Source organism: Diplotaxodon limnothrissa, linkage group LG1 (assembly GCF_057381915.1).
Source record: "Diplotaxodon limnothrissa isolate DT_005_m linkage group LG1, D_limnothrissa_male_GT1.1, whole genome shotgun sequence".
NCBI classification, from domain to species: domain Eukaryota; kingdom Metazoa; phylum Chordata; class Actinopteri; order Cichliformes; family Cichlidae; genus Diplotaxodon; species Diplotaxodon limnothrissa.
This window is the reverse complement of record NC_140596.1, coordinates 43672656-43700583: the sequence shown is the minus strand read 5'-3', so window position 1 is coordinate 43700583 and position 27928 is coordinate 43672656. Positions and strand designations below refer to the sequence as shown.

The following is a 27928-nucleotide window of genomic DNA, read 5'->3' as shown; positions in this document are numbered from 1 at the left end:
TGTGGAAGAGAGCCAGAGATTAATAAAAGCATCGTTAACTGGGATATGGTCACCTGATTAACTCTGACTGGCTGAAGAAACCCTATGGACGCTGTTGTGGTGTGATTAATAGCTCTGCACTGTGCTGTCCACTTGATTTTGGTGTTTGAATCAATCTCCTCAATTTGTTGCAAAATCTTTTTGTTTCTATATTCTTATTTAATCCTTGAATAAAAGCTGACGGTTTCATTTCAAATCTACTCTCCTACTGTACACACACAACACTCCTAAAATGAAACATTTGGACCTTGAGAGCTCTCCTTTAGCCAGTTCAGTTCAATCTAACTGCTTTGTTTCAGTATTTCCTCAAAGTAACCCATGTGTACAGCAACTGTTTGTAATCCATGTTAAGAAATGCCTTTGGACACTTATTAGGCCACTTAGGTTTAGGTGTTATCTAAAGTCACTCAACCTAGTGCCAAAATAAGATTTAAAGAACATTTTCCCACTGGAAGTTCTACAACCATCTTTGCTATTCTACCAAATACAGATATAAGCAACTGCGCTGCAAGCCAAAGTTTGACATATGAAATGGGATCAGCAGTTACAACCAAAAGTTAGAAAAGATAAACATTTGAGTCCCAACTACATGTCAAATGTTTGGGTTGACTGTCTTTAATACATTTTTATAAAGTAATCAAACAGATTCATGCGTCACTGTGGACATCCAAAGCCACCAATAGCGATCAAAAAGAACAGAAGGAATCAAAGTTGGACAGATTTGAAAAGCAACATTAGTGTCTCTGCCTCAGAAACATCCACCTTCCTCCAGGAGAGCTGAACACTGGGCTGACTGCAGTTTTTAGTCCATCCACATTGTAGGCATTGTGAAACTCATGTGAAGCATGGCTACAGAAGATTCCTAACATTATATAAAATATGGTGAGCACTGTGCAAAGCACTAATTACTGACAGTTTGCTTTAAATCTCGTGTATGCAAATGTATTGTCTTTTCATGGTCATTCCAGTAAAGATCATTTCATAACAGTCCATTTATTTTGAATACGATAACATATAAGCTCTTCCTGTCTTTGACTTCATGGAAAAGTCTTCTGATCCATGGTTGTTGCAACTGATATTCCAACACAAATCCTTCTCGCCATGACGAGATAAGACTTTGCAGTTTCATGAACTGTGTCTCGTAATCCAAGTGAAATACAGCCAGGTTCAGCTCCAGAGAGGTCTCGTCTCTTTGGTCATCCGTTTTCTTAGTTACTCTGGATTTGATTCACAAGATAAGTCTCTGCGCCAGGATCTTGCGGTTGATCTCAGCCAATGCCACAGAAAACACAAAGGCCTTCTCATCAGAGAGACTCGCGTATATATCCACCTCCTTCTCCTGTTTGTCTGTGAACACACACACACACACACACACACACACACACACACACACACACACACACACACACACACACGGCAATAAGTACTTAACAACACTGGCTATAGTTTCAGGTATCTGCAGTCTCAGACTCATAGTACCATAACAGTATCTGCAAATTCTAGAGCCATCTGTACTGTAAGGCCATATTCAGTATACACCTATTACTTCAGAAACTGTTAGTAAATAAATACATTGCTTGTGTTTGAAAACCAAATTGGCAAATGGAGCATGTGCACATAATATAAGGTCCACATACAGATTCAAAAGCATTTTGCTCTAAAGACAACTGTGGTGGCAGATTTCTTTTTTCATTAATCACATATTTAATCACATCACATAGCAATATCACTTTCTCACTTTCTCATAGTAAGAGCACTCCTGTCACCAGTTTACATGCATGTGGAACGTCTTCTGCTCATCAGGGATGTAAATCTTTAGGTGACGGCCAAGCAGAAAACGAGGTCAGAGGAGGCGCTTGTTCGTACAAAGGAAGCTGAGCTCAGCAACACGGCCACTGGAGCCGTGGGAGGCTTTCCTCTACGTGGTCTGGTTGAAAACTCCAAGTGTGTGGAAGATGGTTGTGTGATAGAAAGAGATGCTGACAGGGATAAAAGTTTTTTTATTTGTAGTTTTTGTTTTGTTTTGGATGGACCACTGGGAGGGAAACCTCAGGAATACGACGCCTGACTTCAGGACTGTTGTGGGAAGGACTCTGTCCTTAGTTTATGGTGGTTAACACTGTTGGACCAGAAAGAAAAGGCCGGACGGCGAACGCGCTTGTCCACAAAGCTGAGCCCAGCAGTGCGACCAGTGAGGCCGTCGGAGGATCCCCTCGGGTGGTCCGGGCAAATCCAGGTTTTGATTGTATGATTTTTTTTTCTTTCAGAAATATGGGAAAGAATACATGCAGCATGAAGTGTGTAGAAGCTGTAGAAGAGGAATGCAGTGAAGTGTGTGTGCAACAGAGAGTGATGGATAGAAGAACAAGAGGCAAAGTGTTATTGAGCAGTGATGAAAATGATATTAAATATATGTGTGTTGGTACAGGTGGCTGCGGAACTGGATCAGCGCCCTCCACAAGCTCAGCGGCCGGAGCAAAATGATAGATTAACATAACTGGAACCACACCAGCCGTGCTTTGGCTGAATATTACACAGCTTCACCTTCAGGTAGATGTTACACTGAAGAACAAGCTTCGAGGACAATCAATCTCTCCCTGAAGACAAAATGCAGTTCGAGAGCAACGGCGTCGACTTCAAGAGTCAACAAGGTGAACAGACAGCAGCACTGCCCTAAACCCTGAAGGGTTCAGCAGCATGTAGCAGTATGTACGAATGCCATCATGGATGCAAGCATGCGCTCCTGATCACAAGCTGAGGTTCACCAGCGACATCACTGTGTGTGAATGCACTTGAGAAGACCGAGTTTCACATTTGCCATACTGGGAGCTGAAATGGCAAAGACAGAGACTGAAAAGAGTGAAAGATAAAAGGCAAAGCTGAAGAAGAACGGCCCACTGGGCCTCTGACACGCCACAACCGTGAACTGCTGCAGAGGTGGGAGAGACACAGCAGCTGTGAGAAGTGGAGAGAAGAGAGCATGGAGGAGAAATGAAGGCTGTTGTTGATAATGTGAGAACACATGAAAATTGGGTTGGGAAACTGTGGCCGGCTGCGTGTGGAGGTTGAGAAAAGTCCGTAGGATCGCAACAAAGGTAAAAATAAAATGCACACAAACGCACATAAAGAGAGAAATGTGAAGGACCCAACGATCAATCCAACAAGAGCGTGCCAAGCTCCAACTCAGCGACTGCAGAGCAGACTCGGTGCCACCCAACAGGGATCAGCGAATGAATGCAGATGACACCTGATTAAACAGTCAGGCAGTTTTACCTGAAAAAATTCTGTGGTGTGACGTTTCTAATCATTTTACAAATGATATGCATTTACACGACTCTCTGAACATCACAAACTCCGTTAGTCCTGAGCATGAGTGAAAGTGACTGGAGTAATTATAGCATGCAGGTTTTACAGCAACTTGTGCTCATTTTGTAGGGTAGCTAGACTGATTTTCCAGCATGTCAGTGCATAAGTGCATTAGGCCCTCATTGTCTGAGGAAACATAAAAATAACAGCAGTTGTGGTTTCTTTTGACATGTGTACAGAACTTCGAAACATTGTGTGACACCGTAAAGACAGGATTTGGGTTCATCACATTTCATTGAGGGATTTTGATCGGCCTCAAACATGCTGGAAGCACCTAAAGAAGGCGGTTGTTCTTCCAGAGTTAAACGTGGTTGTTTTAGTTTCCCCAAGATGTTTTACACCTTTTAAATGGGCTGATGGCCCTACAACAGTGAAGAGTGCAGTACACAGCATAGATAGAGTGGCAAGATCTACAGTGGCTTGAAAAGTGTTCGGCCCCCTTGAACTTTCCCACATTTTGTCCCATTACAGCCACAAACATGAATCAATGTTATTGTAATTCCACGTGAAAGACCAACACAAAGTGGTGCACACGTGAGAAGTGGAACGAAAATCAGACATGATTCCAAACATTTGTTACAAATAAATAATGTGGAATGTTCTTTGTCTGCGTCTCTGCATGTAAGATGTGAGGCCACAACTCAGAGATGGCCCTGGGGTTTCACTGGGAGCTCTCTCCACATTGCAATGTGTTTATTAAACCCACTTCAAATCAAGCTCACTGGGTGTGTTGCAGGTTATTGTTAAATTTTCCACAACACAACTCAAAGGCAATTTATTTCATTCTGCTTTTGCAGATTTGCATAGTCAACCCAGAATCAGTGCAAGATGTGCAAACAAGTCCTTGCTAATACACAGTAACATGCAGGAGTCTTGATCCACCCTCCTTACTTTATATTTTACTTTCTGATCATCATATTTCTTTGTCTGTTAAGCTGCTTAACATGGACATAAATCATTTGAATATAAAAAGTGGTGAGCAGTGCTGTGTCTGCATATGAGACACTTAACAAAGGACCAGTTTGAAACTGTATCTGTACTTACTTATAAGAAGCCTGGAGAGCTTCCACTTCCTGAAGACTACTTAAAGAAATGACAGAAAACTGTCTCAGAGTGTTCAGGATGTGCTGAGGAATAAAGGTGCTCACACCAAATATTCAGTTGTAAATACCATCGTAAGTATGTATTTCCATGTATGTTTATTTCAGGAAAGTGTTGCACACATTTCCCAAGCAAATTATAAAAAGAAGAGGATTTTTAATTATCGTGTGTATAAGTTTGTGGCAATGCTGGTTTTCCTGTCACGGGCAGACTGAGCTCTAGAAGGCAATATCAAAGCGCCAGGTAGTCTAGATCTAACCTCGCCGTTTCCCCTTCATTTTCATTGGATGCATTTGTAATTTAATAGATATTATTCCATAGTTTGTATAGCCACTTTATTTAGTGAGTTCCTGCTCATTTCTTTTGTCCTCCTGTCTATTTGTACTGTGACAACACAACAAAGGCAAAACTAAAAAAAAGGTCCCTAAAATGAGCAAACAAAAAAACAGTGCCACAAAATGCATCTGTGAATATGACTTGTTTTACCTTTCTCCTCTTCCTGTTTCTTCAGCCCCACTGTTTTTGGTCTGCCTCGTCCTCTTCGTATGGGATCTGATTGGCTGTTAGCCCGGGGTCTCCTCCTGTTCTCCATGTCATTGGTTAGAGGACACTCAATTCTCTCTCTGCGAATGCGCTCAGTCCTCCTCCGCCTAAAGTCCAGCTTGTCTAAAGCAGGGATTACAAATACCACATGCTGTTTAGCCATCTGTTCAGGGGGGTGTTGTTCAGACTTCCACCCAAATCCTTGTTACCAAAAGCAGCTTTGTTTTTTTGTTGTTTTCTCTCTTTTGTTTTTTGAGCAAGGTCTCCAATTTTTAACATTTCATTCATGTTTTCACAATCACACGGTTTCTGTGTATGGGCAGTATAAGGAGCTAAATATTTTGTATTTCTGGGCTTCCAAGGTCTTTCCCACAAACCAGGAGGCCAATCAGATAGTAGACAGAAAGTTAAAAATGTATGCAATGCCTTCTGATGATGCTGCCTAAGAGAAGCATGTATAATGTAAACAGAATTGGTCCTAGCAGTGAACCCTGAGGAACTCCATAATTAACCTCAGTGTGTGAAGAGGACTCTCCATTTACATTTAATGTAATTTGCATACTCTGATTGCTATGAGAAAATATTATGGTCGACAGTATCGAACGCTGCACTGAGGTCTAGCAGGACAAGCACAGAGATGAGTCCACTGTCAGAGGCCATAAGAAGATCATTTGTAACCTTCACTAAAGCTGTTTCTGTGCTGTGATGAGCTCTGAAACTCTTCCATTCCTCTGCACATCAACAGAGCAGTCATCTGCATCTACTGTTTAACAACTACTCTTTCAAGAATTTTTGAAACAAAAGGGAGTTTGGAGATGGGTCTATAATTAGCTAAGACCGCTGGGTCAAGAGATGACTTTTTTAAGTAACAGTTTAACTCCTGCCAGCTTGAAGGCCTGTGCAATTAATAGAGATAGATTGAACCATTAATTGGTAGGACTTCTTGTAAAAATGGGGTTGATGATTTAGAGGAAGTAATTGCTGAAGTTATTCTCCAATTGATCTTTTTGAGTTAAGAGCATATATATATATATATATATATTTATTTATTTATTTATTTATTAGGGGTGCAACGATACACAAAATCCACGGTTCGGTTCGATACTTTGGTGTCACGGTTCGATATTTTTTTGATACAAAAAAAAATGTTCATGCCTTTTTAATTTGTCATTTATTAAATTTTCACGGCACATTCTGCACCACATCTCTGTGCATTCATCATTTGTTTGAAGCCAGCTCACCTCCTGCAACTACTTTTCCGAGAATACGTGCTTCTTTTGTGGTTCGGACTCCTTCTGACATTTGTTTGGAGGTGGAGGAACATCACAGTAATTGCTTAAAGGAGCTTCTTCGACATCTTTAAGAGTTCTAAACAAATGTCTGTCCTCCTCCAGAAAATCTTATGTACGCAAACACGCGTTGCAACTTCTTATCTTGTGCGTGTTTTTTATTTTGACAGTGAATGCGCACCTGCGGACCACTTATGTGCAGCCCTGGTTATTTAGCTCGTCATATTGCAGCCACAGAAATAATTTTGTCCATGAAACCATAAAGCTGCACTTTCTTTTTGCCTTATAGTCGGATTTGTCATAACTTCTCCGTTTTGTGGTAAGCTTTTCTTTGGCTGTCACTTCTTCACCCTGACCTGTCTTATTTGGCTCAGCAGAACTAAAATATATATCCTGCTGCTTTTACACACGGACTCACATAAGCTCAGCGATTCTCTGCGCGATCAACCTCTCACATGTTTAAGCTGCGGGAGATTTCACTTGTCATGTTTGCATAGTAAGCTAACGATTAATAAGACGATGTCAGAGGAATTGGTGCACAAATTATCATCACTCACAGATCAGTGCTGTCGCTCTCTATACACAGTTCACACGATTGCAAAGTGAAAGCAAAAAAACAAGCGCAAATTCAAACGCGACTTCAATATGTCACATATTGACAGTGGCTCATCGATGCCAATGACATAATTACCCAGCTGCATTTCTGAAAGAATGCAAAAGCATTGACATATATTTTTCCTTCCTACAATAGCCCGACGGGCAGGGCAGAGATCGATTTTGGTAGCCCGACTGGAAAAATCGCTAGCCCCGGGACGTCGGGCTAGCGATTTTGCGAGCCCTGTATCTGATTGAGGAATCACTCATCTTTGGAAAAGAGAGTTTATTACAGAGAAATCTTTCCAAAATAAAAGCTATACTATCCGCTTCTTCTGGGCTATATTCTCAGCAGCATATTAAACATATCAGGTCCCCATAAGGAGAATCCTGTGCTAACAGCTGTCTAAATGACTCGGGTAAAGTTTGTAGCATGCGTGCTTGTTGTTTTTGTCTGCTTCCACTTGTCTTTGCACTAGGATGATGTCGGTGTAAATGTGCAGTCATATTCGTTGTGTTCCCACTAGTGCTGTCAGGGTTAATCTGAAATGGCATTAACGCAATCTCCGTTAACGAGTTACCGCGGATCGCCCCGTGCGTGGGGCTGGACGGCCAACACGTTAACGAGCTAACTGCGCTAACGCACTAGTTCCCACCCATGTAATTGAGCATTGCGTGGCACATCCAACATACTGTTTTACTTTAGTCCATGAGCGCTTACCTTCAGGGTCATACGTCACATGAAAACCAAAATAATTCCAAACGCCAGATCTGAATGAGGGTGGGGGAGGTTCAATTTGCCATGTTGCAAGGAGAGCTTAACTTCTGTCTCGCTAGCTTGCCCTGCGCTCAGTGAATCTGCGTTCGACTACTCCGCCTAGGCTGCACTGTCGAGCGCAGATCCACTGAGCGCTCAACACAGACAGCATAGTCAGAAGGAAAGTTGATAAAATAAATAAAAATTTTTGTATTGTTCGATACATATGCGTACCGAACCGAAAGCACTGTATCGAACGGTTCAATATCGATACGAGTATCGTTGCACCCCTAATATATATATATATATATATATATATATATATATATATATATATATATATATATATATATATATATATATATAAATAAATATATATATGCCCTGGTGCTTCAGTGCGTTACTTCTGTTTTGTTTTTGTGCATAACTTCTGTGTCTGGGCACTCCTCTGGATATTCTTACACCAGAGAAGAGCTTCTTAACTACAGGACTACAACACCTGTGGATTTACTTCCAATATTTGTCACATCTGCGGCAGATTTACTGCAGACTCTGATCAGGAAAGAGAGACGCCGAAGGAGACGAAAGCGAGCCGGCGCACTCGGGCGTCTGAGGAGACGCGGACTGCGAACTGCTCTTCCTGGGATCTTCCTTTCCAATGTACGTTCACTCAGGAATACGATGGACGAGCTGGCCCTGATGAGAAGCATGAACAGAGACGTTGCCTCCTCCTGTGTCTTATGTTTTACGGAGTCGTGGCTCTGTGAGGACATCCCGGACTGCGCGCTCAAGCTGGAGGACTTTCATCTGCTGCGCGCGGACCGGCAGGCCTCTCTCTCTGGTAAGACCACAGGTGGAGGGGTCTGCTTCTACATCAATAGTGGCTGGTGCACAGATGTAACAGTGATTGCTCAGCACTGCTCTTCCTCTCTGGAATATCTTTTTATTCACTGCAAACCGTTTTACTCTCCGCGGGAGTTTGCTTCATTCATCCTGGCCGCTGTTTACATCCCGCCAGGCGCGGATGTGCAGGCAGCTCAGTGTGCACTCGCGGAGCAGATACTGCACATGGAGCGGACATTCCCGGACTCTCTCATCATTGCTCTTGGGGACTTTAACAAAGCCAATCTGAGCCATGAGCTTCCAAAATATAAGCAGTATATTAAATGCCCGACCAGAGAGGAGAGGACATTAGACCACTGTTACAGCACGATCAGCGGGGCCTATCGTGCGGTGCCCCGCGCTTCACTCGGACTTTCTGACCACGTCATGATCCACCTGATCCCCGCGTACAGACAGAGGCTGAAGCTCTCCAAACCTGTCGTGAGGACCAAAAAACTGTGGAGCAACGAGGCTGTGGAGGAGCTTCTCACGTGTTTGGAGTCTACAGACTGGGACACATTGAAGGCTGCTTCTAACAGCTTGGACGAGTTTACGGACACTGTCACCTCCTATATCCACTTCTGTGAGGACAGCATTGTGCCATCACGCACCAGGGTGAGTTATAACAATGACAAACCCTGGTTTACTCCTAAACTCAAAAAGCTGTGGCTGGAAAAGAGAAAGGCGTTCAGAAGCGGAGACAGGGACTGCTACAGAGAGGCCAAGTACAGGTTCACTAAAGAAGTGGACATTGCTAAACATCAGCACTCTGAGAAGATGCAGCAGCAGATCTCAGAGAATGACTCGGCCTCTGTGTGGAAAGGTTTTAGGAATATCACCAACTACAAGCCTAAAACCCCCCACTCCACTGATGACTTGCTCTTGGCCAACACCCTTAACGACTTCTACTGCCGTTTTGACGAGCCATCAGGCAGCCTTCACACCTCCAACAGCCCCAACAATAGAGACACTTTGGACACTCATTCCCCCACCTCTCCCCCCTCCATAGAGCCATCACCACCTTCAAACACTTCACCTACAACACCCCCCTCCTCACCCCACACAAAAGAGGATTTCACACCACCTCCTCCCACCACAACTCTTCATATTCATGAAGCAGGTGTGAGGAAGCAGTTTAAGAGTCTGAATGCTCGAAAAGACGGTGTGTCTCCTGCCACCCTCAGACACTGTGCAAACGAGCTGGCCCCAGTGTTTTCTGGCATTTTCAACTCCTCACTGCAGGCATGTCATGTGCCTGCCTGCTTCAAGTCCTCTACCATAATCCCTGTCCCCAAGAAACCTAGGATCACTGGACTAAATGACTACAGACTCGTGGCTCTGACATCTGTGGTCATGAAGTCATTTGAGCGCCTGGTTGGGGGTTTGAGCACCATTTTGGGAGGAACACCCTTCAACTGGTGCGGGAGTATGAAAGGGAATCAAGGAAACTAGCGGATTATAGGAACCATCTCCGTTTCAACCTAAGATGCAGACAAAGCAGAGTTGTTCCTAAGAGCCTGCGCCTTGGATCCACTGTCAGGGGATACAGAGCAGACTTGATTCTACAGAGAGCACAAAATCACCTTTTAAGTGAAAGGATAAGACAGGTCCATTTCACTATAGATGCCCTCCAGAACAAGATCAGCCAGACCCTGCAGGAACTGGAAACCCTTCTACCCTCTCCAATCTTAGAAGAGGTTTACAAGTTTGTGGACAAGGCTCAGCGGGCCCAACACTCTAAAGGAAAAGAAAGACAACGCAGGAAATTCCACACCTTGCTTTCAAAAACACACACTCCTCATCCTGAACCTACACAACCCAGAGAAGAAAACACACCTGATGCCAGTCAGGAGAAATGGGTTAAGAACTTTTCAGACAGGATTCTCACTGAACCTGAAAAGAGAGTATTAGCCAAAGGACTCAATTTTGCCATTTCTCCACAACAGTTGCCCATGGTGGACCTCATCACAGCCACAGAATCTGCCATACGGATTAATAAATTATCACAGACAGAAGCAGAGCAAATCAGGATGAAAGTCTCAGCCACGCTCCCCAGTGCCAAAGTCCCTCCATCCAACCTCACAATTAGGGTTGGGTACCGGTGTCCGGTGCCATGATGGCACCGGTTCTGACATAAACGGTAGTAACCAGACCGAAAAGCAGCGCACATTTCGGTGCTTTATTTCGGTGCTTTTTTTCCTGAGCTGTGATACACTTCTAGCCAATCATTTTACGTTTCCGAGGATAGTAGGCGGGGCCAGGTACGTACGTTCTGTTAGAGCAGAGCTCCAGATTAAAAATGTCCAAGGCGAAGCGGTCAAAAGTCTGGCTGTACTTCACAGCAAAATATGCAAACTCAGCAGCAACAAGTGCTTTAAGCTGATACTGTGATACTGTCAAAGGAGGTAACACCTCGAATCCGATGAAACACCTGGCGACGCATAGCGTTTTTTTTAAAAGCCGAGAAATGCGCCGTATTTGATAGCTTGCTGCGAGACCTCACACCGAGCACGTCGGGTGGGTTGCTAGTTATCGGACCCGGAGCAACATCCCCTAAAAACCCGAAGAATAGAGTCCTGGCCCCTAGCCCTGCCAGTGTAGCAGAAATGATGAGGATGATGATGCAGCAGCAGCCGTTCTTCTCTGCGTGAGTAGCTTAATGTTGTTCGTGTGTAATTTACGTTGAGTAGGCTAAACATGTTATTACATTAATGCATGTAAGGCGAACTAGCAAACATCATCATAGCTACATGCGGCTGTCTTCTTGTTTGATGGCAGATACTCCCTTCACCCTGGCCAAAAAGGCTAAAATGACCAAAGAAAAAGTGGGAAACAGTTAAACATGAGAGGTTTTTGGACAAAGTTTGTGTTTTTTCCATTGTTTAAGCACTGCTTCCAGCCAAGAGTGATACCATATATGCCCCATAGCTGCAGAAAAGGCTAACATTGTTATCTTTTTACAAAAAAAACAGCTGAACATGAGAGGTTTTTGGACAAAGTTTGTGTTCTCCATTCTTTAAGCACCGGTTCGAGCACAGTTTCAAAAGTACCGATTTGGCACCGGTATCGGATAAAACCTAAACGATACCCATCCCTACTCACAATACAGGAAAAGAAGGCCGTCGCTTCCCTGAGCAAAGACCACAACATCACTGTTTTACCAGCTGATAAGGGAAGATGCACCGTGGTCCTAAACACTACAGATAACCATACAAAGATCACTACTCTCCTCAGTGACAACAATACCTACGAAGCCCTAAAGCGAGACCCCACAAGCAGCTACAAAAAGAAAGTTATAGCTTGCCTTCAAGACTTTGAAAAGGACAAAATTATTGACCGCCTTATATATCACCGCCTTTACCCAGGGGATGCCATACCCTGCATCTATGGACTTCCTAAGATCCACAAGGAAGCTGTCCCACTCAGACCCATAGTCAGTAGCATAAACTCAGCCACTTATAACATTGCTAAACACCTTGCTACCATCCTTGCTCCTCTCGTGGGGAACACCCCACACCACATCAAGAGCTCCACCGACTTCACCGACAAGGTCCAGAAACTTACCCTGGATCCAGATGAAACCATGGTGTCCTTTGATGTAGTCTCTCTCTTCACTTGCATACCCACCACGGAGGCCGTGGAGACTGTCAGAAAACGACTACAAGAAGACAGCTCCTTGGAGGACAGGACCAACTTCACACCCGATCAGATCTGCACACTGTTAGACCTCTGCCTCACCACTACATATTTCAAGTACAACGAAGGCTTTTACAGACAAAAACATGGCTGTGCCATGGGCTCCCCCGTGTCACCTATTGTAGCAACCTTTACATGGAGGAAGTGGAAAGGAAGGCTCTTGGCTCTTTCAAAGGAAGAGTACCCAGCCACTGGTACAGATATGTGGACGACACCTGGGTCAAAATCAAGACACAAGAAGTGGAATCCTTCACTGCGCATATTAACGCTGTGGATAAGAACATCAAGTTCACCAGGGAAGACACAAAGGACGACTGTCTGCCTTTCCTGGACTGCGCCGTGCACATTGAAGAGAACGGCAAACTCAACATCGAAGTTTACCGGAAGCCCACACACACGGACCAGTACCTCCTCTTTGACTCCCATCACCCTCTGGAACACAAACTTGGAGTAATCAGGACCCTACACCACCGGGCAGAACATGTTCCCTCTAAGCCTGAAGGGAAAAAGAAGGAACACACACATGTAAAGGAAGCACTCAAAACGTGCGGCTATCCTAAATGGGCGTTCATAAAGTCAGCAAAGAGGCACAGAAAAGAAGACCAGACACCAGCGAGGGAGGATAAGAAGGACAGACGCAACAACATTGTCATCCCCTATGTAGCCGGTGTATCAGAGAAACTCAGGAGAGTTTTCTCCAAGCATGACATCCCGGTGCATTTCAGACCCAGCAACACACTCAGAGAGAAACTGGTTCACCCGAAAGACAAAACTCCAAAACACAAACTTAACAATGTGGTGTATGCTGTACAGTGCAGCGAGGAATGCTCAGACCTCTACATTGGAGAGACCAAACAACCACTTCACAAGCGCATGGCACAACACAGAAGAGCCACCTCCACAGGACAAGACTCAGCAGTCCATCTGCATCTAAAGGATAAAGGACACTCTTTCGAGGATGCCAACGTTCACATTTTGGACAGAGAGGACAGATGGTTTGAAAGAGGAGTGAAAGAAGCATCTATGTCCACTGTGAGCGACCATCTTTGAACAGAGGCGGGGTTTACGACACCAACTCTCTGCCATCTATAATCCAGTTTTGAGATCCTTCCCAGACGCCTTAACGCCCACTCACATCCTGGGCCATCTGACCTCAGGAATTCGCATGATAAGGTGGGGCCAGGTTTCACAATGAACACACCCGAAACTCTGGCTGATTGGGACCCACGCCCAGTTTCACACCTTGGCTCAGGCGATTAGCACTTAGAGTCCCCCGAGAGCAGCTTCTACCTTTCTACCTTTAAAACTCGCCTTCCAGCCAAATGGCTGGTAGGCTTTTAGCTAGGCTTTAGCTTCAGCCAAGTGGAAGCTAAATTGTCTAGTCATTCATATGTAAATTAGGTTGTTAGCTGGGAATTCTGGAGGGGAGTGGGGGTGTGTGAATGAGGGGGGGGGAGAGCTGCTAAAAGCTGTGAACTTCCTTTTGTGTTTCATCTTGATGCATTCTCAATCATCCAGGGAAATAAATCTCCAAAAGTCACCAACTTGGAGTGTTTCAGTTTGCCATCTTAGAGAGAAATCAACACACATGGGTGTATTTCCTTTGTTGCTGAGATTTATATATATATTTATATATATATGTTCTTTGCGATGTGTTCACTGCTACAGATACACATGTGGTAAATGCAGACTACAGATACCATGGCAGTGCCAGGATTGTGAGTGATTGCTGAAAATGTTGAAATGTACTCACTCACTTTTTATTATTATTTGTAAATATGTGTACAAATGGTTGGTTTTTTGTACTGTTTTTATCAATAAATCTCAGCAACAAAGGAAATACACCCATGTGTGTTGATTTCTCTCTAAGATGGCAAACTGAAACACTCCAAGTTGGTGACTTTTGGAGATTTATTTCCCTGGATGATTGAGAATGCATCAAGATGAAACACAAAAGGAAGTTCACAGCTTTTAGCAGCTCCCCCACCCCCTCATTCACACACCCCCACTCCCCTCCAGAATTCCCAGATAACAACCTAATTTACATATGAATGACTAGACAATTTAGCTTCCACTTGGCTGAAGCTAAAGCCTAGCTAAACACCTACCAGCCATTTGGCTGGAAGGCGAGTTTTAAAGGTAGAAAAGCCAAATGGCTGCTCTCGGGGGACTCTAAGTGTTAGAGGATCATCAGGGGGTCCTTTTGTCCCTCTGTGGGGGGTTACTCCCACTAGGTTTATATCTGGGACTCTCCACCATTTGACCTTAGAACTGAAGAAGCTTCTCGGATGAGAGGTGAAACGTCTTCAAGCAACTTAAAGAAGTCCAGACGCTTTTCTTTGCAAGCTCCTTTGACTGAGCACCTGGTTCTCTCCTACCTCAAGACCCTCACGGCCCCCCTGCAGTTTGCATACAGAGCCAACAGGTCTGTAGATGACGCCATCAACATGGCCCTACACTTCATCCTGCAGCATCTGGACTCCCCAGGAACCTACGCCAGGATCCTGTTTGTGGACTTCAGCTCTGCCTTCAACACCATCCTTCCAGACCATCTCCGAGGCAAGCTTTCCCAGATGAATGTGCCTGATCCCATCTGCCGGTGGATCACTGACTTCCTGACGGACAGGAAGCAGCATGTGAAGCTGGGAAAGAATGTCTCGGACTCTCGGACCATCAGCACCGGCTCCCCTCAGGGCTGTGTTCTTTCTCCTCTGCTCTTCTCCCTGTACACCAACTGCTGCACCTCCACCCACCAGTCTGTCAAGCTAATCAAGTTCGCAGATGACACCACCGTCATTGGGCTCATCTCGGACGGGGACGAGTCTGCCTACAGGAGGGAGGTTGAACGTCTGGTGTCCTGGTGCAGCCACAACAACCTGGTGCTGAATGCCCAGAAGACAGTGGAGATTATTGTGGACTTCAGGAAGCACACAGCTCCACTCCCTCCCATCATCCTGACTGACACCCCCATCACCTCTGTGGACTCATTCCGCTTCCTGGGTACCACCATCACCCAGGACCTGAAGTGGGAGCCCACCATCACCTCTGTCATAAAGAAAGCCCAGCAGAGGATGTACTTCCTGAGGCAGCTGAAGAAATTCAACCTGCCAACACGGACGATGATGCAGTTCTACACTGCAATCATCGAGTCCATCCTCACCTCCTCCATCACCGTGTGGTACGCTGGAGCCACTATCAGGGACAAACAGAGACTGCAGCGTGTTGTGCGCTCTGCTGAGAAGGTGATTGGCTGCAGACTCCCATCTCTGCAGGACCTGTACACCTCCAGGACATTGCGGCGTGCAGCTCGGATCTCAGCTGACCCTTCTCACCCTGGACACAGTCTGTTTGACCTGCTCCCCTCAGGCAGGAGGCTCCGGTCCATTCGCACCAGAACCTCTCGCCATAAGAACCGTTTCTTCCCCTCTGCTGTTGGACACATGAACAATAAACGTATGACTGTTCCCACCACTAACACATGACCCTACGCTGTGTTCACTGCATCATTCCATGTTTGGCACTGATCACCACCTGCACTCATGTATATATCATGTATATATCTATCTACTTAGCACTTTTAATTCTTATTTTTATGTCTATTTAAGTGTTATATGACAGTATGTTTTTGCACTAAGTACCGTAGCAATTTCCTAATCATGTCACTTTATTTTTTCACATTTTTCTTTAACCTACAGCACTACTTGTTCTTTAGCTTTGTGCAATCCAAAAACATGCATGTTGGAATAACTGGTGATTCCAATTGGCTGTAGGTTTACTGTATCTTCAACTCACCAACTACCAACTTACCTGCTATGGCTGGGGAGGAGCGCTCATTTAACTTTGCATTAAGGAGTTTCCTGCTAATAAATACATAACCACATGGGCAGGACTTGCACGCCACTGGAATCTAGAAAGAGTGAGAAATAAGAAACATTACTGTTAAAACATCACTACATCATTTCCACAAGGTGGATTCCTGTTTTAGCTGCACAAAGCCTGCAGCAGACAATCTGACACACTCTTAGAGGTCTCCATGTCTGACACATATCTCAAGGATCAAAGCTAACACAGGGCAGGTTTATTCCAAATAAATGACATGAGTTGATAAACTTCAATGGAGTGAATGAAGATATCCACTAAATCATGCCATTTTTAGCACTAAATGGATCATAACCATTGCGCACTATGACTCATTACTTGCAGAAGAATTTAGCCAAAGGTTTGATTGTATTTTCTACATCTGCAAGCCCACTAGCGTCCACTTAAGTTTCACTGATGTCAATGTTTTTCACTGGACAGTGTAGATCTCACTTAGCATGTTAGAGGTTCATGAGTTCATGACAGTACAGTTAGAAACAGACTGAACAAGTATGACTTGTTTGGAAGGGTTACCAAAAGATAAGACTCTTCTCTCTCAAAGGATTACGGCACGACAGCTGAGGCGCATGAATAGATGTGAATGATGCAAGTTGTATGTTTGAGTGCTCAGTGGATAAAGGCTATGTTTTATTGTGTAAGAACCAGTCCAGTATAAACATTTTATACAGCAGCAGCTATAGTGATTTATCAATATTTTTAGTCATGAAGTGGTTTGTGCTCTACAAACAAGTGTAGAAGTCCCCCTGACCAATGTGTACGAACAAAGCACAGATTTTTAAGGAATTTAAACAAGTCTTTAAAATGAATACTACTAATAATAATAATCAAATGACAAACTACTACTACAACAATAATAAAAATAAATTATTATATTACTATTATATAAATGGATGGATGGATTATTGTTATTATTGCCTTTTAACCAACAAACTGTTCACAATTACAATTTAAAGAAAAAAAACTGCATGCAATTTGTCAAAATTTCAATTATTTTCAGGCTGAGTTTCTTTGTTTATTTAATATCATTTAGATGAACAGCACGGTGCCGCACTGATTACTATTGCTTCACAGTGAGAAGCAACAGTAACATCGAGATGGACTTTGACTTCTCCATCTGATCGGGGCCTTTCTGTGTGGCGTTTGCATGTTCGCTCCATGTTTGTGTGGGTTCTCTCAGCGGTTCCCAAACTTTTTTTGCTAGGCCCTCCTTTGTTTTACAAGAAAAATGTTCATGCTCCATATTAATATGAGTAGAAAAAGTACAGTTTGAATGAGTATGTGGAAACGTTGTTTTGAATTTTCTTAGTTTGGACTACAGTGACCAAATTTTGATATAATAGACTTTAGGGCTGGGCGATATGACCTAAAATCCATATCGTGATATAATTTGAAGCACGTGCGGTAACGATATATATCGCGATATATTCTTTTCTTCTGTATAACGTATTTTCCACACTATAAGGACTTAAAATCCTTTAATATTCTCAAAAATCGAGAGTGGGCCTTATGTATGAATTCTGGTTGTGCTTACTGACCTCGAACAGATTTTGGCTGCAGAAATCTGTTAAAAATGTTTTAGTACAACTTTGGTAAGCGCCACTGCTTGATGGATCGTCAGAGCATTACGGCTGCCGTAGGGAGGAGCTTCGCGGAGTAATCTGGGTCCAAAACTCCGTCCCCTTCAGGTCCCAAAGTCAAACCAACACTAAGAGTTAAAAACGGTCTAAATTCTTTCATCTTTAATTAAATCATCAGCGTTGCTGCTTTATCGGGTGTAACAATTAAGTTTAACATCCAGGCATCCATGAAAACAGAATTTCTTAAATTTAACGGAGTTAGAAGTTAACAGGAAGTTAGCTCGCTAGTTTCCACCTAAACATTTCACAGCATGTTCTGACTGAGAGATTTTTGAAACTAATTCAAACGTACAGCTCTGCTGTCACTTCCAACATAAATGAAGACAGAAAACTAAACAGCAGTGGTGTTTGCAGGGTTACTGAAGTTGGACTAGCTGGTATATAATGTTGTGCTACGTGATTGCTAGCGACACAGCTATGTTAGCATAACATTAGCACAGTGAAGCTGGAGGATGAACGCCAACTTTTTTTCCACTCGATAAAAGTTAACGTGAGTATTCTGGTGGCAAATGCAGTCGCATAGCAGGATGCTGTACACGGGCCAAACTTCAGTCAGGAGAACAACTGAGATTATTCATCCACAATACGAGGTTAGTCATTAATATACTGCAACAACATGGGAACAGAACAGCTGTGAGAGAATTCAACATTAATGAATCAATGTTACGGAAGTGGAGGAAGCGCAGTTTTTGGCTTTCCCCATATTTCAACAGTGCTTCATCTCTTTGCTGTGACTGTCGCCCGCCATCATTTGCAGATGATAATGGTTGTAGCCGCTGCGATGCTTTCGACCAAAACATGCGCAGCTTGATGACATCATCAACATGCGCTATCGCGATAGAGCGATATAGTCAAAATCTCTATCGTTGGCCAAATTTATATAGTTTCTATCGTATATTGTTTATATCGCCCACCCCTAATAGACTTACATCTCTAAATGTCTGCTGACTACCCAAATTATTTAAAAAGGTGAAACAGCCTTCAGTGGTTATTTGAAAGGAAGTAGTCGTGTGCCGCAAACAACCCCATCCCGATTGAAAGGTGCAACAGGTCAAATAGCTGATTTTTCAATTTCACTTCTTAGCTTTCGCTTTTAGTCTCAGTAAACACAGTATTCTGAAATAAACTTTTATTCAGTATCACCCAAAACCTGTGACTGAGTCCATGAACTTAGCAGTGTTTACAGAGGAAAAGTCAAAAAGTAATTTCCCATACAATCTGATGGGACCGAAAGTCCTTTTGCAACCATCTGATGGCGTTAGAGGAGAAGGCAGGTTTAAGACTCACATGTTTTTGACACTGTCTGCAGAGAACGTCTGTTGTTAAATTGAGGCCAACAGACTACCTTTATGTTATCTACCATAGCAACAGCCCTATGACATGCAACTACAACATGTGAATGCGTTATAATTATAACCTCCCAGTAAGATGATGCTGTGATCACACCAACATATTTACCAAAATGTTGTTGAAGGTGATGTTTTTCCTTCCTCTAGCAGACACCAAAAGCCTGTGAGCTCAGCCCCTTTGTGCTGCTTCCATTCCAGTCACATGGGCCGTTGCGTCTTTTAAAATACAGCAGCTCACCAACGTGAGTTTTTAATGTCGACAACTTTACTTTTGGTTTTGGCCATCTCTTCATATTCCATCACCAGCTTGCATTTGCATGAATGACAGTCCCTTAATGCACTGTGCTGGTGAAGCTCTATTTGCACATTAAATGTACAGTCTGGCAAGAGTTTTCATGAGAAAGTTGTAGTTTCTTTCAGCACAACTGGAGAGCAACATTGTAATTCACACACCAACAGTAGAGATGTTGGCTCTCTTTGGATCTGCCTTCATATTCTACTAGTCAAAGTTTTTGGACAGACGTTTTCATTTAATGTTTTTTCTCCTGTTTCATGACTATTTACATTTTACAATCTCACTGAAGGCATGAAAACTATGAATGAACACATATGGAACTATGTAGTAAACAAATGTGTGTGAAGTGACACAAAACATGTTTTACATTTTAGATTCTTAATACCATACCACCTTTATTTATAAAGCACTTTAACATAAAACCAGAGTTCACAAAGTGCTGTACATGCTAATAGCATAAGTAAAGAAAATTAAAATGAGATAAGATAAAATAAATAACAAATTGAGTCAACCCCTCTAATCAATGCCAAAGGCTTCAGCGAATAAATATGTTCTAAGAACACTTTTAAATTCAGAGAGAGAAGAGGCCTGCCTAACATGCAAGGGTAGATCATTCCACAACTTTGGAGCAGCTACAGCAGAAGCACGATCACCTTTAAATTTATACTTAGTTTTTGGTGCCTTAAGGAGCTGCTGATTGGCGGACCTAAGGGAACGGGCAGGTGTATATGGTTGTAGTAGCTCCGAGAGGTGGGGGGGGGGGGGGGGGGGCAGGCCATTAAGAGATTTAAAAGCAAATAAGAGAATTTTAAAAACAATCCTAAGATGTACAGGTAGCCAGTGGAGTGAAATTAAAATGGGGGTAATGTGCTCAAACTTTTTTGTTCCAGTTAAAAGACGAGCTGCATCACTAACCCCAAAATAAAGTGCGTTACAATAATCCAGCCTAGAAGTAACAAAGGCATGGATTACTGTCTCAAAATGCTGTTTCGATAAGATAGGCTTTATTTTGGCTAATTCCCTCAAATGAAAAAAGCTAGAGCTTACAACAGCTCTGACCTGGCTTTCAAGTTTAAGATTTGCCTCTACTTTAACTCCCAGATTAGTGATGACTGGTTTAACATACTGTGCCAGTGAACCAAGATCTATAATAGTGGCCTCAGAAGCGCCACCAAAAACCATCACTTCTGTTTTCTGTTCATTAAAATTTAAAAAGTTCAAAGCCATCCAGGCCCTTATTTCATCAAGGCATCTGAGCAGCGGGTCTACTGAGAAGCCATTTATCTTTTAAGTGGGAAATAAATCTGGGAGTCATCGGCGTAGCAGTGGAAAGAAATCCCATGTTTCCTGAAAATAGACCCAAGGGGTAGGAGATATAGAGAGAAAAGAAGCGGGCCTAAAACTGAACCCTGTGGGACCCCACATTGAAGAGAAGCAGCAGAGGATACAAACTCCCCGAGTTTCACAGAGAAAGTTCGCTCTGCCAAATAGGATCTGAGCCACTGCAGTGCGGCACTCCGCATACCCACCAACTGCTCTAAACGGGAGATTAAAATATTATGATCCACTGTATCAAAAGCAGCAGTTAAATCTAACAGCACGATAATAACACAGTCACCTGAGTCATTTGCCAAAAACACATCATTAAAAACTCTTAAAAGGGCAGATTCGGTACTATGTAAAGCTTTAAAACCAGATTGGAAAACTTCTAAAATACCGTGTTCTTCTAGGAAGGACATTAATTGCTTGTAAACTACCTTTTCAAGAATCTTTGAGATAAAAGGCAGTTTGGAAATAGGTCTGTAATTCGCAATAATATCAGGATCAAGAGCAGGTTTTTTGAGTAGAGGCTGAATCACTGCATGTTTGAGATTGACAGGTACAACACCAGAGGACAAACTACTATTTACAATGGATTGTACAGCTGATGCTATAGTGAGAAAAACCTCTTTGAAAAATCGAGGAGGGAGAGCATCATAAGGGGAGCCTGAGGGCTTCATGTGAGCAACCAACTCCTGCAAGCAGAGCAAGGAAACTGGCTCGAACCTGTCAAAGACAGCAGAACTAGGGACAGGGGTAGAAGGGTCGAGAACAGACTGGGAAGTCTGTGCTTTGACAGATAGCACTTTATCAATAAAAAAGTGCAGGAAGTTTTCATAAATTTCCTGAGAAGACTCGACACCAGCAGTCTGTGGAGCATGAAGGACCATGTCAATAGTCTTAAATAAGACATGAGGCTTACGACAATTTGCCTGAATAATAGCAGCAAAATGTTTCCTCTTAGCGTCTTTTACAGTTTTCTGGTAAGAATTCCAGTAGTCTTGTAACATTTGGTATGACACCTGAAGTTGATCCTTCTTCCATTTACGTTCAGCTCTCCTACACTTTCTTCTGGCAGCCCGGGTGTCTTCATTCAGCCAGGGTTCAGATTTGGCTTTTACTTGCCTAAGCTTAAAGGGGGCCACTGAATCTAAAGCAGTTTGGCAGACAGAGTAAAACCACGTACTCAGCTCTTCTGTATCATTGCATATGGAATCAGGAAGGTTGCAGTTCTGATTAAAAACAATAGAGAACTGTCCAGCAGAGGAAGGGTTAAAAATACGACAGCTCCTAGCAGCAACAGGAGGAAGATTAACTTTGGTAAAAGGAAGGAAAACCTCAAACAAGACAGGCTAATGATCCGACCCTACAATGTCACAAACCTCTAAGTTAGAGACAGGTAAATTATGAGTTAAAACAAGATCCAACGTGTGCCCATATTTTTGTGTAGGCACAGACACAGGTTGCACAAGATCAAAAGAGTCAATAAGATTTAAAAAGTCCTTTGCCATTGGCTTGTCAGGGCAGCACACATGAATATTGAAGTCCCCAATAATAAGGACATGATCATATTTTGGCATAATTTCAGCCAACAGATCAGAAAAGTCATTTAAGAAGTTCTTATTGTATTTTGGGGGTCTGTAAACCACAGCACAGAGCACTGTGTGAGAGCGACCTAGCTCAAACATGCTCAGTTCAAAGCTACTAGGTGATGTTGATAAGGGCAGTGGTTTACATTTATACTGCTTCTTATAAACAGCCGCTAGTCCTCCTCCTCTGCCTGATATTCGAGGAGAGTTTAAAAAGCAGCAGCCATCAGGTAAGAGATCTGTGAAAGCGCTGGACTCACCGGCCCTCAACCATGTCTCAGTTATACAGAGGAAATCCAGTCCTTGGGTCATAAATAAATCCCTTAAAATAAAAGTTTTATTACTCAGCGATCTAGTGTTCACCAATCCAAACCTGGTGGAGGTCAGCGTGTTCGTGGCTGACAGCGAGACCCGACGCAGCGGCCGCAAGTTCTGTAGGTTCGCACCGCGCCGACGAAGATGAGGGGAAATCTTTCGTGGCTGGGACATCTGATCCGAGCCAACAACGGGCACCAGCCAGGCATCGATGGGCTCCAGAGAGCACGGAGAAAAGGCATGACAAGGCACAGATCCACGTTCGTTCCAAAGAGCCGGGGAAGAGCGCATCAAGTACGCCTTAAGTTTCACGAGTAGACCGCTACGTTTGCCCCGGCGTCTGAAACGCTTTCGCCGTGAGGCTGGGGCCAGGGTCCGACAAAGGTTAGCTGGTATCCCAGACAGGAATGGAGGTAACGCCTTATGTCCATTATAAGTTGCATTGGTAAGATCACTGGCAACTAGTCGGAGGTCCAACAGTTTTTGGCGATTGTACATTAAAAGAGAGTTGACTCTAGCAATAAAAAACAACATAAGCAAACACAACAGAGGAAGAGCCAGACGGCGAGCCACACACACTGGCGCCATCTTGAAACTCTAATAACAATAGCCTCCCTTTGCTTTGATTATTGCTTTGTACACTCTTGGCCTTCTCTCAATGAGCTTCATGATGTAGTCACCTGAAATGGTTTTCACATTACAGGTGTGTCTTGTCAGTGTTCATGTAATGGCAAAAAAACCAATCAGCTAAGTAAAGAGAAAAAACAGTCAATCATTACTTTATGAACTGAAGGTCAGTCAGTCTGGAAAATTGCTAAAACTCTGAATGTGTCAACGAGTGCAGTCGCAAAAACCATCAAGTGCTATGATGAAACTGGCTCACATGAGGACCGCCCCAGGAAAGGAACAACATAAGTCACCTCTGCTGCTGAGTAGGGCTGCCACGATTAGTCGACTAGTCACGATTAGGTCGACTATCAGAATCGTCGACGACTGATTTAATAGTCGACGCGTCGTTTGAAGCTTTGCAAGCTCACAAAAGACGCAGGAATAAGTAGCAGGATTTAAGAGTGTAATAACGCACTGAAACAGAAGATGGCAGCACTGCATGTACAAGGATGCCAGCTGCCGTTAAACCCCGAAGAAGAAGAAGCTGCTGTGTCCCAGAATTCATAGCGCGGCCCAGCGCAGTTTCCAACAATGGCGGCAGCTAGTTAGTTTTAATGTTACTCTTATTATTCTTTCTGGGTCACAAAATAAACGTTTAACATATTTTCAGGCGAGAATGTAGCTGTGTAAACCTCAAATATCTGCTCAGTTTATCAAGACACCACATATTTTCAAAAGCGCTCCGACGTTTTCGGAGACGTCTGTTACCCACTAGCTCGATAGCTAGCCGGGGGCTTATGGCGTTATTTTTGTGCCACTATTCTGAGCGCACGTAAAAATAAATTCCAGGTGCAAGTGTTGTATTTTGAGGAGAAATTTATTTTTGAGCAAAGAAAAGCTAAATTTGAGTGAACAAACTTCATTGCTGCGTGCAAAAAATGTATTTCAGTGTTTGCTATTATCCATACACACGCACACAATAGCAGCCCCTGTCGCTCAGTTTTTGCACTTGCGCTCGCTCGCAACGTGTTGCTCGCGCTCTCAACATTTCTGTCCGTGCGCGCTCAACAAAACCAGCCAATCACAGACTTGGATGCAAAAAAAAATCTGTTGGCTGTTTTGGTCTCCAATCAGCTCGAAATGACGAAATGCAATATCCCAGAATCCATTTCGTCCAAAACTCAAACGAGGCAGTGGCAGAGGAACACAGAGTGGCGGAGTTTGAAATATTACTCTTTCTGGGTCACAAAATAAACTTTTAAGATATTTTCATGCGAGAATGGTGCTGTGTAAACTTCAAATACCTGCTCGATTTATCAAGACATCAAATATTTGCATAAGTGCTCTAACGTTTTTGGAGATGCCTGTTACCCACCATCTAGCATTTTTTTTTACGTGCGCTCAGAATAGTGGCACAAAAATCACGCCATAGGGGCTAGGCTCACTAGAGCCGTGAGAACACCGGACTCCCGGCAAATCGTTTTCAAACCCACCTCCGTCTTTCGCTGCTCAGGTTAAACATGATATATGAGTCACTTAGATAACTTAAACATGTTATTGTTTGGCTTTTTTCAGTATTTTATTTGTTCCTGAGTAAATCGGTTTGGCTGAGATTAAAGTTTTTACACAGCTGAATAAACGTCAAGCAGACAGCTGATTATCAGAAGTGTGAGATGCTCGAGAATTTACTCCGGTGTCCTGTTATATTTTAGATAGCAAGGAGTTTATTAAACTTCACCGAAACAATCTGCAAACTTCATTAAAATTTAATAAACTACCATCTTGTCTTTATTGTTAGTTAGCACAGACCTTACACACCTAAAGCTGTAAGCTAATGATAGTTATATAAGAGCAGATGCTGCTGGTGCAATAAGCTGTAGTTTTACATCCAATGGATGATGATCTGATTAGTCGACTAATCGCAAAAATAATCGGTGACTAGTCGGCTATCAAAATAATCGTTTGTGGCAGCCTTACTGCTGAGGATAAATTCATCCGAGTCACCAGTATCAGAAATCACAAGTTAACAGCACCTCAGATTAGAGCCCAGATAAATGCTACACATAATTCCAGTAGCAGACACATCTCTATATAAACTGTTCAGCAGAGGCTGTGCAAATCAGGCCTTTGTGGTCAAATAGCTGCTAAGAAACCACTACCAAGGAAAAGCAACAAGCAAAATAGATTTGTTTTAGCCAATAAACATTAGACCAGTGGAAATCTGTGCTTTGGTCTGATGAGTCCAAATTTGAGATCTTTGATTCCACTCGCCATGTCTTTGTGGGAAGCAGAAAAGGTGAATGGATGGTATCTACAGGTATGGTTTCTATGAACCATTGAGGAGGAGCTTCAGACACTGAAGCTGACTATAATGCACTTTTTCCAGCACAAAACGGACAGATTTCTTTCAGTGAACAAGAAAGAAAAACTAATGACTCATCTACAGTTTTTCAAACTACAAATAGCAACAGCATTTGGTATAAAGTTAAAATTTTGCAAAACCATGCACATGTTGTTTACAACTGCTTTTAGGAATATTTAATTAAACAGTGATAAAATGCTGGCATTTGTACTGCACCCATTTCATATTTTTATAGCCTAAGTGTAACATCTACATCTTACCAGCAGCCGTTTTACTGCTGAGCAGAACTATTTTCAACGGATTTATTCACAGGGTCAGAAGAGTAAGCCAGACGCAGCTAATGAAAAGAAAGAAACGCGGTAACTAGTGGTGTGCGAATCGATACCGAAATATCGATTCTTCCGATACCAGCAATTTATGTTCTAGAATCAATTCTCATATTATAATATATATATTTTAGTACTCTGGGGTAAATTTGTAGTTTTTCCATTAAAATGAACGCAGTGGAAAAAAAACTATATCATTCGGATCGTCTAATTTGGAAGGAACTACTTCCTCTTACGCTTTTCATAGTCATGTGCGGAATACGGCTGTATAAATGTGTGGCAGCCTCTGGCGTGCACACTCACAACAATGGCTGAGCGCAAACAGAGTCATGTGTGGACGCGTTTTACCTCCACAAACAGCCAGTCAGTCAGTTTTTTTTTATTTCTATATGATTATTCTGCATTATTAAGCAATAAAAACAAGTTGTCTGGTGTCCTCTAATCATTATGAAGCAATATGGTTATGTTATTATTACAATTACATAATACAATTGTATATTGTATTATGAAATGCAATGAAACATTACGTTTTTGTACAGAGTATCGGTATCGGATCAGTATCACCGATACCACCCTGAATTTTACTTGGTATCGGATCGGAAAGGAAATCAGTGGTATCGCACATCACTAGCAGTAACACATGCTTGTGTGTGGTGGTAGTGTGAGGACAGGGTCGAACTGTGTAACTAACCATGCGCATTACTGATGTAGACTTGTTGCAGTCTACCCACTGTTGGCTTTAATTTGAAGAGTCCATTGTGATCCAGCACCATTACCGTAGTTCCAGGAAGAGATGCTCACAAAGCCAAAGGGCTGATTTATTTTTATTTTTATCTTTAACCAATCGAAATGCTCAGTGAAGATCACAAGTAACTGAGGTACGGTAATGAAAATGCGCTACTATAGCCCAACTCATTTACTGAACTTTTGAACCAGTCCCTTACATTACTAACGCAAATATGTGATCATATGTCCGTCTGTTTTATACATACAAAGTCACAAAGCCACAACCGTGAAGACGGACATAGATGCCGATGCTCTCTCTGCCGAACGGAAAATCAACATCTACCAGCTGAGCCGTTTGAGAAACATCGTGATCACCGGGGCTCGCACTGAACCCCGTTTCCGTCTCTAGAGCTGGAAACTACCGTAGGCTGCCATGATTGGTATCAATAAAACGAAACGCAATCAGTAACACAGCCCTAAAAATTAAAGATGTATTTTCTTACCTGTTGGTCGCATTCAGGACAAGATTTAGTAGCCATTTTGACCTTCTTTGTTTTATTTGCCGACATCGTCCCTTCTTCCAGCGACACGCAAACAGCTTTACGGTAACTTAAATATCTGTCAGTACATGAATGCCGCAGGTCTTTATCCAGCAAACGCGGACACAGACGTGCCACAAAACCACTTCGATATCTACCTAACTAGATGACGACTCCCCATTAACGAATAGGTACACGCTTCTGTATAGGCTTCTAATAACGTAAAACCTGCGAGCATGCGCACAGCTCGCCCTTCTGTTGTAGCGTTGCGTTCAAGTTCCTTGGGGAAAAGGATAGTTGGAACATAAGCCTGAAGTTAGGTTTGCGAATGGGAGCAGAATGGAAAAGCCATGCTGAAAGTCTGTGTCAGGGGCTATATTCATAGTCTGGTATGTGAACGAATAAAGCTACAGTTATATACGACAGTTTTTTCGACAGGAAAGAGGATGAACCGTGCCACACTTCCTCAGACACACTTCAGTAGAATTTAGTCCCCGGAACTGTCGGGAATTTGACTTTAAGACACAGACTGATAACATACAGTACACCAGCTTAGCTTCACGGGTACGAAAACTGCCTAGTAATAGTAATCAGAATCGAGTACTAACATGTTACAGTGTAGAGTATACATGACTACACTGTTTTTCAGGAAGTTAGTTGCTTTTCTTTCATTTTAACATGCACCACTGGGATTTTACTTTGGTGTGGTGCAAAC

At 43.0% G+C, this 27928-nt stretch overlaps 1 protein-coding gene across 1 annotated transcript; it reads right to left on the bottom strand.

The window, feature by feature from the left end:
• Nucleotides 1–649: 649 nt before the first annotated feature.
• On the bottom strand, nt 650–27457 carry lg1h16orf87 (linkage group 1 C16orf87 homolog). Its single transcript, XM_085359021.1, has 4 exons — nt 27178–27457; nt 16075–16174; nt 4993–5172; nt 650–1386 (listed from the first exon to the last, which is right to left on the bottom strand). The coding sequence occupies exons 1-4, from the start codon at nt 27241–27243 to the stop codon at nt 1268–1270; spliced, it is 465 nt and encodes a 154-aa protein (XP_085215147.1). The 5' UTR covers nt 27244–27457; the 3' UTR covers nt 650–1267.
• Between the last annotated feature and the right edge of the window lie 471 nt (nt 27458–27928).